This window comes from Mesoplodon bidens, assembly GCF_964165515.1.
Source record: "Mesoplodon bidens genome assembly, chromosome: 13".
In the NCBI taxonomy this organism is placed as follows: domain Eukaryota; kingdom Metazoa; phylum Chordata; class Mammalia; order Artiodactyla; family Ziphiidae; genus Mesoplodon; species Mesoplodon bidens.
In genome coordinates this window covers 49,209,060-49,225,369 of record NC_138169.1, presented here as the reverse complement: position 1 = coordinate 49,225,369, position 16,310 = coordinate 49,209,060, and the positions used below count along the sequence as shown (strand labels likewise).

The 16,310-nt window shown below is 34.9% G+C and overlaps 1 protein-coding gene across 5 annotated transcripts in view; it reads left to right on the top strand.

Annotated features, from left to right (window-relative positions):
* NOL4 (nucleolar protein 4) overlaps positions 1 to 16,310 on the top strand; it is a gene marked incomplete at both ends in the record, with an annotated part of 387,673 nt that overhangs the window by 296,142 nt on the left and 75,221 nt on the right. For 4 of the 5 annotated variants that reach the window (XM_081253361.1, XM_081253359.1, XM_081253358.1 and 1 more), the window contains one exon: positions 10,816 to 10,929. The exons of the other annotated variant lie outside the window; for it this stretch is intronic. In XM_081253361.1, coding sequence (XP_081109487.1) covers positions 10,816 to 10,929 — 114 coding nt within the window. The remainder of the gene's footprint in view (positions 1 to 10,815; positions 10,930 to 16,310) is intronic. 5 annotated transcript variants of the gene reach the window in all.

Below are 16,310 nucleotides of genomic sequence, written 5' to 3'. Positions count from 1 at the left end.
TCTTTTTAATTACATCCTATAATACTTTTCTTAATTTTGATAGCTAATCTGCACTCACAGTTCTTTAGCTTTCTCAGTTTCAGTGATCTGTATCACTCTAGCCATTATTAGCATGGATATTTCTTAGTCTTTACTTTCACTCAAAGAGCCTGCGCAAGCTATATTAAAATTTTTCACAATCATCTACAATTTTTCAAGTATTCCCTGCTGCCTTTACAGAAGAAGTGTCTTGGTCTTATTGCTCTGGATAACGCTTCACTTCTGCTCCCCTGTCATTTCACCTCCTTCAGAACATGGCTTCTACGACCATCCCAATGGTCATATTTTCAGTTTTCCCTTTTCACTGAGTTTTCCCTTTTCTTCTCTTCTGCTTTATAAAAAGTGTCCAAATTCAAAAAAAAAATTAATCTTATAACTTCTGTAATCTTTCTTTGAGGACTCAATGCGTCCATCTTTCTTTGCCATGTTTACTGAAATATTTTATACTCACAGATTACACCTGTTCCCACCAAATCCCTTAAATTCAGACTCTGGTTCTTACCACTATATTGAATTAGTTCTTATGAAGATCACATGACTACCTTTGCACCAAATCCAAAAATTGCATCCTCAACTATAAATCGCCCCATTTTCTTAAGACTCTATTTTCTATTTCTATTCATGTACCTTTTTCTTGATTTGGGGCTTTTCTTAAGATTCTGTGCTTGGCCATATACCACATATTACCCTCTCCACAGCTGCAGAGGTCTACCCCTGTATACAGTACTCTACTCTCAAAGTAGATCCCAGTCATATACAAAGCCTTGGTATTTCATTCCACATTCTAGTCAGATGCTAGGCAAATGTGTTATTATATCCTCACTGAATTCTCTGTGTTCTCTATCACCCATTCTCTCCACTGATCTTCTACCTCATCTACGAAATCAACAGTAAATTCCTCTTGACTTATCTATTTCCAGCAATCGCACCACTGTTGTCATATACACCAGTGTTCATAAACTTGGAATGAGATTTGACTCTCTTTATACTCCTGACTTGCATTCTACCACTGGCTAAATTCTGTTTATTTTTCTTTTGTTGTCTTTCCCAAATTAGTCCCATAATTTTGAGTTTTATCAGGTATCATTTTAGTTCTAACCTTTCAAATCTCATACCTATACTCTTGCATAATCCTTCTAACTCAACTACCTACTTCCATCTTATACTACCCTCTAATTCATAAACAGAGACAGAGCTAGGATTTGCACCTGAAAATTATGAAATTTGGGACCTTTTTTTCAAAAGAAAAGTAATATAAAATTATGAGCACAAATTAGGTAGAAGGATGAATATTTATCTGCAGTTAGAAAAAAGCCACACCTAATAAATTTTTTTAAAAAGAGAAATCTTGAAGATTCAAATCTTTTTCTTCAGAAAAAGAACAAATACTAGAATACTTACAACATCAAGAAACTCAAGTAGTCCCATCCAGTTGAAGAACCCTGGTACCTGGACTTCATTGGCTTTATGATAAATCTGCCTTTGCTCCTGGAGTAGTCTTCCTCGATTCTGGCTTTGATACTGTCAAACTTTTGTGATCTCAGGACAAATTCCAAATTTCTTACTATAGTTTGTTACAGTATGCCCTTTTGAAACTGAGACACCTAGATTAAATTCCTGTACAATTTTATGGATGTTTCTGAGTCTCCATTTTTCTAAAGGAGAGGGCTCTTGAGGTATTACATGTGACAATGTAAATAAAATGGTTAGCGTATAATCTGGCCCCTTTCTACCCTTTCTTCTAATATGCTCAATTATTTCCTTTAATGTCTTAGTTATCACAGGGAACTGCTACTCTTTCTCTCAGTGTGTGCTCTCTTGGTTCACTGATTTTTCCTGACTCAGGGTTCATGGGTACTATTCTCTCTTTATTTACTAAATTATTTTATTTACTAAAATTGAAGAGTAACTAAAGTGTAAAGAATACAACCATCATTGCTTTCAGAGTTACTCATCAATGGATCTTTTAGTTTAAGCAAAATGTTGACCTGAGTCTCATGGAATACCGCCTCACACACCCCACTCACCTTCCCTCTACAAATACATACAAACCCTGAGTAAAATATAACAATTTTTAAATACCTATATAAGCTCAAAGGAAAGAAAAGGAAATTCCCAGGGCTTGAAATTAATAGAAAACTCATAGCCAGAGTTGTAAGCCCTTAATTTGATAAGGTAACAGAGTAGGAAGATAGAAAAAGTGAATTTAAGCCCAGACAGATGAGGGCTGGGATTTGAAAGCCAATTCAAGTTCAGGAGATGTGGATTTGGGTTCATGACTAGGCAGGAACATGAACTGAGAACTGTATAAAAACTGGGACCCTGGAAAGGACTACTCTTCCATTAAAGGGGAATTAGAAGCATCAAATTACAACTTCAAAAAATGAAATGACAGACATTATAAACATTGAAACTAAAACCTTACTAGATGGGTTAAATAGCAGATAAGATGATTCAACCAAAGAGAAAATTGATACACTGGAACTGTGGAAATTACTCACAGACAGAAAAAAGAGAAGTGGAATTTGATAAAGAAGTTAACTTGGGGACTAGAGTGATATAGATCTAATAGACATTGCAAAGGAGAAATTAGAGAGAATGAGGACAACATTCAAGCAAAAAAGGAGGAAGAATTTTTCAGAATTGACTAGACCATGAATACTAAGAACAGAGAAACAGACCATCCCTGAGCAGCACAAATAAAAACAAAGTCACACCTATGTACATCAAGGCAAAACTGCAGCAGACCCAAGAAATTCTTAAATGTCACCAGGAAGAAACAAGAAATCATCTAAAACAGGAAAGTAGACTGGGCATAATACTTGTCCTCAAAATAGATGTCGGAAGACAATCTTCAAAATACTGAGAAAAAAGTCTTCAAAAATTTTTAGAGAAACTACTTTTAGTCTACAAATCAATGCCTAGCTAAACTCTACCTCCAGAGTGAGGAAGAAAAATACTTCAGACAACTACTGAAATTACCACTGACAAGCTGTTTCTGGGAAGAACTAAAATGTACTCTAAGAAAAAGGAAACAACCCAGAAGGAGACACTGGAAAATTAGCAGCATTGTGAGCAAATCTGAAGAAAAACTCCCTGATTTTAGTCAGTGGATCTTGGTTCTTAGCCATGTTTTATCAGCTGTTACTTGTGGACCTTGTATCTCTTGTAGTTCAGATTCCTCATGGGAAAAATGGAAACAAATAGCACTTCTACATGAAAACCAACAACACTTGAAATAACAAATATAAAAACTTCTGCATAGCATGGTACCTGGTCTCAGAGGAACAGGATAAAATGCAGTCGAATCTGAAATTGCATTCCACTGCTCCCTTTACTGGAAAACCCTTGCTGTCTCAATCTGTTGAACTCCTTGGAGGACTAAATCCAATATGCCTTTATCTATTTAATCATCACTTCTAGCTAACAGCAGCCTTAAATCTCTCTTTCTTCCGTGTGCAAATTGTACTTTGTGGTACTTTTGTAGTTTTATTTTATCCTGTCTTATATTACTGTTATTTATATATGGGCCTTAGCTCCCTAATAAGAAGTTATGTTCCTTGACTACTCTGCTTCTTAACTTGTTCATTTCTGTATCATCCACTATGTCTTATACGGTACAATTAGTTGCTCGTGAAATCTGCTCAGTCCATGTTCAATTCAATGGAATTAAAATTGTTGAATGAAGGATGAGTGAGTGAGTGGACATTCATACTAATGTGTTACTTTGTAGTAAAATTAGTAGGGAGATAAGCTAGTGTTTTTTGTGTGCTCTGCCTTTCACAGTATCCTGCAATTGGCATTTCAATTTTAAAAGCTACTGATAACTGAAAATCTAGCCTAACGTATTTTAAATCTTAGGGAGTTTTTTTTCCTAAAGAAGGCGTCATATAACGTTTAATTTGAACTCTCTTGAAACACTATTTTTAAAAGATTTTTATCTATTTGGTAATTAGTGTGAATATTAATTGTATGAATAGAATTTGTATATAGTTTTAGGTTTCATAAGTAAACTATTAAAAGAAAAGATGTCATGATCCAAAATAATCATAAGTAAATGTAATCACTTATTTTCAGAATTAAAAGATGTTTCCTAGTGGAGACTTGAATAAGTTGTCAGTTAAAATGAAAACATATCATTTTAGTTGAAAATTTAGTTTATCTCATCTTGATCAGATGTATATGTCAGATGACATTAGCTAAATTGGGCTTTAATATCAACTATAAAAGTTAACAGTTCCCCATGTGTTTGTGAAAGATCATTATTAAAGGCCAATAATGTTCTAAAATTAAGGCCAAAGCATAGACTATTAATTCATAATGAAATACTTATAATCAAAGCCTAGATAGGGGTTAATTATCATCTTTGTTTTTAAACTCCTTTTAAATTAGTCAAGATATTTTTCTCAAGAAAACTGGAAAGTCCAAGGATTCTCACATAGCTGGGCTCAAATGTCAGGGATTGGCCACTCTCCTAATGCTTCTCTGTGTATTGGTTTAACTCTCAGTCTTGCTACCTGTTGGGAAATATTGCCATCAGCAGCTCTAAGCTTCTTTTCTTAAAACTCCCAATCCAAGAGCAATCTTCCAGCTCCAGGTCTCCATTTCCATGAAAGGACTTGAATTGGCCCTATTTGGATCAGTCACTGGGAACAAAGGGATGGGCTCCCATGATTGTCCAGGACTAAGTCATGTGGCCAGTCAGGTCAGTAAGGGACTTTGCTTATCACATCCACCAAAACCTTTTAGGATGAGGTCAAGGCAGTTGATTTGCTATTTTAGTCTGCATCCACCATGCTTATCTAAAATCTTGGATCATCAATGTTCCAGAATTCAGAACTTTTCTGATTTGGGGGACATGATAAAGTGCATATTCTGTTTATTGCATAACACTCACATTGGGGTCTGGAAAAACATCCCATGCACAAATATATTAGTCTTTCTGCCACAAAACCTAGGAATATTCACAGAAAGAAGAAAAAAGAAAGTTTCTCAATATACTCGTATCAGTTTCTTCTGCCAACTGAGTTTGCCCTAAGTTTTTGAAATATTTCAGCTTATACAATATTAGGATCTTAGAATTGCTGATATAAGGTTGTGAGTCTATAATAAACACTCTTTGTCCCATGTATATTATACCCTATGTACTAGGCATTGTACTAACTTGCAAAGTAAACTCTATGATAACAGAGACAGTATTGATTTTGTTTATCTCCGTATTTTTGGACTTGGCACGGTTCCTGACATATAGAAAGTGCTCATTAAGTATATTTGTTGAATAAACTAGTAAAGATATCAGTGACTTTATGTACCTTATTTCATGGAATTCTAACAACTGCACCCTGATATAGAGATTATTTTTCCTATTCATAGCTAATTGACTGAACCTCAGTTTTGTCATTTATAAAAATACAAATAATGATAGTCTGCAGAATGAGTGAGGCTCAGAGAGATTATTTAGCAAAAGTAGTCAGGCAGATTGCAAGGAACTGATTGCATAATAATATCCAGGTCTGTCTGACTTAGTTGCTAAACTGTTACTTTAGTCCACTGATGTTGGCAAATGAAGCTACCTGGTCAGAAGAAGGGATCCCTTAGGAGCTGCATCTTTTTACACTGTAACAGTTATGTGTTCAGGCATGGGTATACCATTTTGGGGTGATAGGATATCATCCAAGCTGTAGAATTTTCAAATTATGTATTTTATAAAGTAACAAGTTTAGCAGAAATCATCTTAATTTAAAACTCTACCTAAATTCTGACTACCGAATTATTTGCTTTAATTATTTTAAAAGAGCTCATTTTCTACTTAAAATCTCAGGTTGATGTCATCGTTGCTCCCAATCTGGCTTGTCTAATACTTGATTAAGCTGTGCTTGAACCCTGGAGTCGAGAGCATCGCCACAGTAACCCATGAACAGAGCTTATATTCTTTATTTCTTTTTACTTTTTATAATTGCAAAAAAACAAAACCAAAAACCCTACAGCATCCTAAACATACAGCAGAAGTTCAGAGGACTCTAACATTGTTTAGTTTTAAGACCAAAAAATGGATTAGTTTGTTGGTGTGGTAGTAGGTTTTACATGCCTATATAAGGAAAGACACATTTACACTGTGCCAACAGCAATCATATCTTAAGTCCCCAATTACAATTGTGACTTTTTAAACTCCAAAACCCCATGTGACTGTTTAGCCATCTGTTTAATGAAACAACCACCATTGATTGGGGCATAGATAATTATTACAATAAGAACAGTGCTGGGGAAAGATCAACTCATCCCAGCTGAGTATGACAGTTAATTATGAAGAGATAATTAGTGAAGGCTAGTTAGCATTATCTCATATCCAGGAAAGAAATCTAGGTATACATCATGTAGAATATGTGATTATATACATCTTTGAATAATTATTTTTAAATATCTAAGATATATACTAAATAGTAGATTTACTGACCTACATTCAACTGGAAGTAACAGTGTTGTTTTCCATAAATTATCTAGTGAACTCTTTGCATTTTGGTGAAATATTATTTCAAGTTATTCCAGTGGAAGCTTTTGTGTTTTATGGCCACTCTTACTGGTGTAAAAAGGAATCTTCAGCATTTATCCCTGGTGGAACCCATGACTACAGCCCTTAACACACTGACAGGAAAACACTAAAGAGATGATTTTAGAATAAGCTCTCCACTAGTAAATGTCACGAAGGAAATGGGAGTCCCCATGAATATGGTTCTGAGAACTCATAAATAATAGTTTTAAATTTCTCTATGATAACACTGCTTTTATAAGGAGCACAACTGATAAATTTCCTTCTCACTCTCTAGTTCTAAGTACTTTTGAGTTGTGAAATAGATAGTAGCCACACCATGGAGGAAAAATAAGCAAAAGACTTTCATATTTAGTATCATATAACCGGACATAGCATAATTGAGCTCTGTGTGTATTGACGAGCATCGGCATTTATTACTGGCTCATCAATATTACAACCAAGGGGATTTTTACCAGGATTGCCTAACAGGAGAGAAAGAACTTCTCTGCCTGGCTCCTGATTCTCGTTCTGGGCATGAAACTAAGCTTTATTATGTTTCATTTACAGTAATTTCTTGGCACTTCTGGTTGCTCCAACGTGAAAATCTTGTGAATTTAGATTGCATCAGTTTAGAACGTGATGGAATTTAGATAAGTTCCATTTTATCATGCCATTAATGAAGAAGAGTTTTAAAGAATGAATAGGAAGCTGTTTTAGGAGGATTTTGATGACTTTAAGAGAAGAATTTTAGGAAGACCCTAATATATTCTTCATTTCAATGCATAATGGAGTTCGCTGTACATGGACTCCTCTGGAGGAATGTGTAGTGTTTAAGGGCTCTAGCTTTCTTTAAACGCACTGAGGCCTTCATTGTAATATGACAATAAACTTTACTAGGGATTATTAGTCTCAGTTTATCATCAGACTTAAAGATGAATTCAGGTGTTTCCACATCATAGCTGTGTGATCTTGGGCATGTTATATAGGACTTTAATTTGGGTTTCTTTAAAATGGGTGATATAAGTACTTTTTCCCAAGGGTTGTTTGGAAGAAATTAGATAATGAATCAAAGATTTTTGTATTAATGCTTCCACATCTAAGCACTCAATATGAGTTAGGTATTATTAATATTTATCTTAAGATTAATTTAGAATGAATAGTACTGGTCTTCTCCTTGGAGGTACGTATTTTATCATGTATTTAGGATATTGTAAATTCCTTGAAAAACACATATGTATCTATTAAACTGTAATATAGATTTTATTCATTCATTCTGACCTTCTCTGCAATGAGCTTGAGTCAGTTATAATTGTAATACAGACATGTAAAGGACTAACTTTGGCCTGCTTATTTTTAGTTGAGCCGACATTTTATATATAAGGATTTTTCCTAAAATATCTTATGTTATTAATAATACATTTTGTAAAAGTGCTAAGTATACAACAGAATTTAGGAGAGTGGAAGAGTTAAGAATTGGGAGACATGAAACCTGGCTTCTATTTCTAGCTCAATTTGTCCTTAGGCAAAAAAGTTTCTTCAAACTTTAAGGAAGAAACTGTACTGAATGATTTCTATGACCATTTACAGTTATCGGATTATGATTCTACAGTAAACTCAGAACAACTCTATTTTCAAAGTTATATTGTTTAACTTCTGGCCATGTCTAATCACATATCTTTGCTTCTACTGATTTTTTTCACTTAATGGGAAAGAGTATATGATTGCTTTATGTTGAAGTTGACTTTTTTCCCAAAATCTTGAAATAATGAGGTTATCCAGTGACCTTAAAAAAATATCTAGTTCCACTCAGCTGGGAAATTATTCTATTTTCTGAGAAGACCAATTAAATATATTTGGGAAAAACCCAACTGTATCATTTTCTCCAAAAAGGAATGTACATAAATTATTACACACAGTAACTTATACTGTTCTAGTAAGTCATTTCCCATTTTGTTTTTAAATATTAAAAAATAATTTGAAAGGAAATGCTACCAAATCATTTTAATTAAAGAGATATTTTACCTTGTATTCTCTCTGTTCAACAAAGTATTAGGTGTTTAAGAAATGTATGTGTTTATTACTACAATTTAGTCAGCTTAATGAAGCTCCATAGCCTTACATATTCCTAATTTTGAATAGAGGTACCAGGTAAAGAGAAAAAATAAAAGGAATGAAGAACAGAAATAAGTCTCTGAAGTTCATGTGCCTATCAATAATTGGATCAGGAAAATAGAGACTGCTGATATTTTATTTAGCTTCTGTTAATTCAATCCCTAGAACTAAATGAAGTGTCTAAAGATGTAGTTTATAAAGGTGTGAACTCTCACTTCTATTTGAATAATGCTAGCTACAATGAAATAAATGATTTTTTTAAATAATGGAATGTTCTTATTCCCATTTTTCCTATAACACTGTTGCCTCAAAACATAATTCAGTTGAGAAGAACAACATTGTGTAGCCAATTCCCCTGGGGTTTAGAGTATAATTTTGAGCCATGTTATGGCCATCTTTTAATAAAACACTGATTTTGTAGCTTAGTATGTTTTCAGTTCTGAGCTAGACTATCTTATCCATATTCAATGAAGTACGGAATGAAATGAAGCAATATGCATTTTGAAATTATATATACACCTTTATGACAATTTAAATATTTTTTAATGTTTACCTCATTTGACCCTCTCTGTTCCCAACACACAGTCCTGGCTTTGTAATTTCCTTCTCAAAACTATTCTTCCTGCTACCTCAGGGGGCCTCTTTCTTTTCTTCCTTTTGCAAAAATGACATTCCAAATATCCTAATGCTTTATTGTCAAAGTTGTCTACCTATCATTTCCGTCATCTCACAGGGTTATCAGGTGGAGTCTGCACCCTATACCCTTCCTACCTTTTGCCTACAGAGGCTACTTTGGAGGTGGAAACATGGGAGAGTCAGGTGAGGCAGCATAAGAAATTGCTTCCTAGTTCAAATAAAGTCAAAGCTTGGTCTCTTTCTGCACTGAACAAATTCTACTGAAGAGTAGCTATTAAAACTCTGTGGTCTGAATTTAGCTGTTCTAGAATATTGTTTGAGATAGAAATGCTATGGTTCAGTGTGCTAATGCACATCATACATGCCATACATACATTCATTAGCAAAATGAATCAAGTACAATAAAGGCATGCTCACATTCATTTACAAAAATTAATTAAAAGATCTCTATTAGTTGGGAGGCCTCTAAGAAATATGTATGGCATCCATACATATTTTGGACTCAGGCTTTGAAAACCCTAAGATGGCATACCATTATATATGCTAGATTGCTAAAAGATGCTTATTTTGTCATTTCATATTTTGCTATCTTATCTCGTTTAATTTTTATGTTACTTATCTATCATTTGCTTATCATAATTTTTTTAAAAACTGTCTGGTATCATTAAGTACTTCATCTTTCAGTTAGATAATTTTTCATGTAATTATGGGAAAAAATGGAAAACTTTTCTGATTATCACAAATGATATGGAGACTCACAAACAATTTGTAGTTAATTAGGAGCTTAGTCAGGGGGTTAATGAATTTCTACAAGGGCTACACAGAAGATGGATATCCAACATGTACCTGTTTGACTAATAATATTGACACATATTTTATAAATAAAACAAAGCATGTAGGCACACATGCACATCTCACATCTAGAACACTGAATTTTTGTTATAGCAAAATTGTTCTAGGACTGAAGTTTTAGTTTGTTTTTAAGCTAAAATAAGGTGTTTTTTATAAGAATTTTAATCACATCAATTGTGTCACAACTCAGACTGTAAATAGTCATAATATTTCATATTAAGATTGTTTGACATGGTCTGAGTGTCTGTCAGTTTTTCCAACTGTTTTGGCCCTGTCACTTGTTTTTGTTTTGTTTTGTTGTGCATTGTCATATGTTATAAGAGGATTAAAGGACTTGTTTTACTTGCAAAACCCAGTCAGCAATTTTACCACTGCCTGTTCAAACTCCAGCTTAATGGCCCAGACTAAACACTTGTGACAAAGGAGCTGTGGGAATGGATGATGGATCTGTAGCAACTCTAGCTTTAACCTCTAACTAGTTTTCATTATTCATCTTTGCAATTTCCATTTCCTCTTTCTATTGAAATCAGTTGAGTTGAAATACATGGATACTCCTGCACATCCTATGAGATCTTCTGAGCATAGCATTGGACTGTTAATGATACTGTTAATAATTTTTTCATGTTTTTTTCTCTCTTTTTTTTTAGTCTCGACCTATTCCTTCCCACCTTACTTCAGCAGTTGCAGAGAGTATCTTGGCTTCAGCCTGTGAGAGTGAGAGTAGAAATGCCGCCAAGAGGATGCGTCTGGATAGACAACAGGTACTGAGGAGTCTTGGGGTCTGGTGACCACCAGCTATAGCAAATATGGTTAAGTTAATCTGATTTATGGAGAAGAGCAGAATCTCTGGAATGGATTTAAAGTCCACAGAGATATCGTTTTTCTGTCTTTGTGATATGAATTTAAACTTGAAAAAGGCATGTCCATGAGATCAGTAGAGATGCAATGACAAAAATTTTCTGCGATGAAAAATGAACAATTGTAAAATTAATGAGTTAAAATTCTGTTTAGTATCCAATTTGAAGGCTAATGACTTATTTAAATAAGAGGCTCTAAATGATCATTTACAGTAGTTTTGTAAGTTTACCTGATCGTTTATGATAGTAACCTGATTATGGTCTTTTTGAATGAAAATGAACCTCTCTTTAATTTCCTCTGGTCCATTGCCAAATATCAATAGATTATGCTAGGTATGGGGAAAACAAAACATACCTTGAAGACCAGAAAGCCATAAAATGGGGCTATAAAATAAGGAAAATCTATGTCCTGTGCTTACCTTCACATTAACAAATCATTTACTGTATAACCATTAAGTATCATCTTTCTACATCTCCTTTCTAAGGCTGTATATCCATGTGATGTAGATGTACTCTTGCGGCGTGCACACTTCTCATTGCAGTGGCTTCTCTTGTTGCGGAGCATGGGTTCTAGGTGCCCGGGCTTCAGAGTTGTGGCACGGGCTTAGTGGTTCCATGGCATGTGGGATCTTCCCGGACCAGGGATCGAACCCATGTCCCCTGCGTTGGCAGGAGGGTTCTTAACCACTGTGCCACCAGGGAAGCATGAGACTTTTGTCATTATTATATCTCTAAAATTTATCTTGCTTAAAATGAGTTACAGGCCAATATATAATACCATATTTAGCATAGTGATTAAGACTGCATATTCTGGAGTTAAATACAACTGATTTTGATTCTCAGCTCTACCCTTACTAACTGTGTGACCTTCAGGAAATTATTCCAATTCTCTGTGCCTAGTTTTCTCATATGTAAAATAACAATAATAACAGTACTAATCTTATAGGGGTGTGTGAGAACCCTGAATGATAAATTTATGTTAGGTACTTAGCAATTTGCCTGGCACATGGTAAGCATCAAGAAAATTCAACCTAGAAAAAGTTATTTTAATTGATGTTCTAGCTTTTCTGTCATTGCATTGGTATCAGTAAGACTATAAAGAACCATTAATAGTACTATCTCAGATATAGGAGTTTTGAATTCAGACTAAGTCCATTTGAGAAAAGATCATTATTCTAGAAATCAGAATAGTAGAATTCTGGGATTGAAAGGAATCCCCTGGTTGTCAGTTCGCTACATACCTCATCCAATCTACACTCTAGAATATCCCTGAATCATAGAATCAATCATATGTGCAGTTGTTATGAAAATTAAATGACTGATTCATGTTATGTACTGCCTACAGTCTCCTTCTACAAGATCCCCAAAGCTGGTCGTCCACAATATTTGGTCCAATCATTTAACCACTGTTGACCTAATCTGTAAAATGGAGGATACAAATATATAGTTGTTTCTTCTTACTGTGAATGATATAGACTTCACTTGGCATGCAGCACAAAGGCTTCTACCAAGTGGATTTTACACTTTCATCAAAGCATGGAGATGTGGGAGCGGGAACTCCCCTATTTGGATCTAAACACTCTTTGCCTAAGTAGAGACAACCAGACTTCTTTTTGGTGTTGGCAATGGTATCATCCTTTTCTAGGCACATTCTTAACCCAACTCACAATTCTTAGAATTTTCCAGTGACTCAAAGATTCTTCATTGTGTCCCTGCCTTTCTGTTGGTGCATGAAAGTTCAGAAATGAGACAGTTAAAATCTAAATTCTGTTCAGCTGCACACATGACTACTTGCTGCCCCTGGTTAGCCATATGTAGGGCTGTAATTATATGTGTCCTTCAGAGTTTATGAAACTTGATAAATTAATTGGGCTTTATAAAGCTATGAACATGAAAGGTACTATGGATGTGTTAAATACTTTATTTCATATGTCCACCTTGCCCCAGGGTCTAGAGGAGGCAGCCTCAGCCCTGAAGCAAGTAGGCAAGGGCAGGAGCCTATGCCTCATTAGGAATCAGATGACTCAGGGCTGAGGTCAATCCCCAATGAATTATAGAATATACTTAGCATTTCTTTTCCTTTCTTTTTTTTTTTTTAAATACATTTATTTATTTATTTTTGGCTGCTTTGGGTCTTTGTTGCTGCTTGTGGGCTTCCTCTAGTTGCGGAGAACGGGGGCTACTCTTTGTTGCGGTGCACGGGCTTCTCATTATTGGGGAGCATGGTCTCTAAGTATGTGGGCTTCCATAGTTGTGGCTCGCAGGCTTCAGTAGTTGTGGCTTACGGGCTCTAGAGCACAGGCTCATTAGTTGTAGCACATGGGCTCAGTTGCTCCATGGCATGTGGGATCTTCTAGGACCAGGGCTCAAACCTGTGTCCCCTGCATTGGAAGGTGGATTCTCAACCACTGTGCCACCAGGGAAGTCCCAGCATTTCTTTTCTTTTAACATGAAAATCTGGAATTTTTATGTTACCCAGGAAATCCTTTTTCACTTTGGCAATTCAAAAAGGTGGGCAGAGTCAGACTTCACATTTATATTTCTATGACATAGCTCAAATTGTCTTTATCTTTGTTATTTAGATATTATTTCACTACTATTTACTTAAAAACAAATCTATCTCAATGTTTTTGGCTACAGTTCATCTCACCAGAGAGACGAGGCAGAAAGTGAGAAAGATTAGAACCATCCACTTGCTGGTCATTTATCCCCCATCGCTTTGTACTTGCTCTTTTTGAGGAATGACATATTCTATTCCAAGGCTTGTTGAAATTTCTGATTAATGTGAGGGTTCCTTTGGCTTCTTTTCTCTATTTAAGTTCTTTCAGTTAAATTAGCTTTTAGTTTTATAGAAGGGATCATGTAAAACCAATGGTCAAGGGCTTCCTCGGCAGATCCAGCCCTCATGAAGAACAATGCAGCACGAGTGTGCTGGGTGACAGTTTTTGTGGTGACTGGGACAGATGGAAAATCAATGGTAGGCTGTGATGTAACACCTTTGACTCTACTGAAAAGAACACCATAGGGGAAAAGGGGAACTGGCATGTTAGTTGCTTGTGACATAATAAAAGGTGAGAAAGCAGGGGAAAAAATACTGAAAACTGATGTATTGCTGAGTTAAAGAAGAAAATCGCTATTAGTAAACCAACAGAAAACCATCGGCCCAAGACCGAAAAATATTTAGTAAGCCCACAGTTCCTGCTACTCTGTTTTCTATAGTACTTGTGAATTCTCTGTGACCTGTACCTCTTCCTGATTTTTCCTTTTTTCTGTTAGGGTGCTAATGATTGGGCATGTTATTCAAAGAAACATAATGGTAGGTATCAAGGTTGAAAATATAGCCACATAAGCACGATGGCAATTTTAATACAGACATTTCATTTTGTCATGGATGTATTTGAAGACTATCGAAAACACCATGGTCAAGCTGTTTTTGAGTCAGGCAGCTCTCCTTTCATGTTTCCTTCTGTATTTGCATGTACTTTTGGTAACATTTATAAAATTTCACAAATGCATAATTGAAAGAAATATTTTTCGGTAGGATTTTATGCTTAAATGTAAACATTGTGATAGTAACTGAGGTAGGGTTTGAAACCTATTTTGTGGCCTTCCAGCCCACACTCCCATACCCTTACTCTCAGTCATCCTTGGCTTTCATTCTACTTCTATCATTTGCCTTTCTTATATATAATATTTTGGAGAAAGAAAACTCTATCTTTGAGTGTTCCAACATGTGTTTCAGCATGGCCCTCTCATCCAAAGGAGAAAAAATATAAGAGAAACAAAGTACCACCTAGAGTAGTTCCTTGAATATATTGTATTTCCTCTGTAACACATGTAATTTTAAACAATTGAAATAGAATATACTTCACAAGTCATCTAACTGTAATAGGCCTTATTTTCTTCATTAGTAATGATATTAATAACAACAGAACATTAGGAACGTGTATGGATGAAGCACTGTTTGAGGTGGGTTGCAAGCCTATTTTATGTAACTGTCATCGCTTTTCATGAAGTGGAGACATTGAGGCTTAGAGCTCTTAGCGCAGAGCTGCTCAGAATGGATCCCCACTTGGATCCAATCCTTGTGCTTTTTAAAATCATGCTTATAGTAACATTTAAAAGAAATACTTTCAGACATGCAGGCTTATTTTTGATAATTTAGGAAATAGAGTAATGTATAGAGAAGAAATATAATTGACTAGTAATTCCACTATTCAGTTTTATAATATAATTCTTTCTACTACTCTATCTATGCAAAACTTCCTGTTTTAAAAAGCAAAATAGTATCACATTGTATCCTTCCATTTAGCTTAATGTTGTGAATATTTATGGTATCACTATGTAAGTTTATCAATTATTTTTAGAAGCCCCTTAGTACTCCATCATGTAGTATTTTCTAAATTATTAAATGTTGATTTTGTTTTTCCTACCATAATTTGCCTGTGAAAAGGATACCTTGCCAGCTATTTTTTTGGATAAATTATGAGACCTGGGTCAAAAACCAGCAAGGCTTTTTAAGCTCTTGATATATATAAGGTCCATGCTCTTAATTTCTACCTTATTCCTATAAAAACAAGCATTTTTGCTTGTTTTATAAACATATGCCTATTAAAAGCTTTTTTTAACATCTAAGAATCTTTGATTCTTAACCAGTGGTTCCTAAACCTTTCAAACATAGCATGTCTTTTTTACAGTAAACACCTCGAAATGCCCCACTTTTAGATCCTGAAATGCAATTTATAGTTAATATAAATTATGCTCACAATTTAAATATGTACGGATAATGTCTTGATTTTAATATAAATAATATGTTATTTATTTTAAAAGTAATATATAATCAAATAACATGTATTTTGGTGTGGGAATATGGGGATTCCACATCACTGGAAGATACAATAAAGTCATCAGCTGCTTCTGCCTGTCCCTCAAATCAATGAAGAAACCGCAGCTACAACTGTTCTCTGATACAGGTGTATTGTGGCAGCTCACAGAATTCAGTGACATGAACTTTACAAACGGTGAAAAACTAGTGGTACAGTTCCAAACGAAACAGCACAATAGTCCCTCAACTTACAAGATAGTGTATTCCTGAGACAATTCAACATATATTTTCAAACATTCACAAAAACTTTGTTTTTATACCTAAAATGAAATTAAACTTTAGGCTCAGGAAACCCTATTCAGGCTTTCACCTACAAAAATATCCAGCATGACTTTAAAATTCCATGGGAACAGGGACAGTTCTTAGTTGATTGGTACTGCCTAGAGAATGTCTGAGCTTT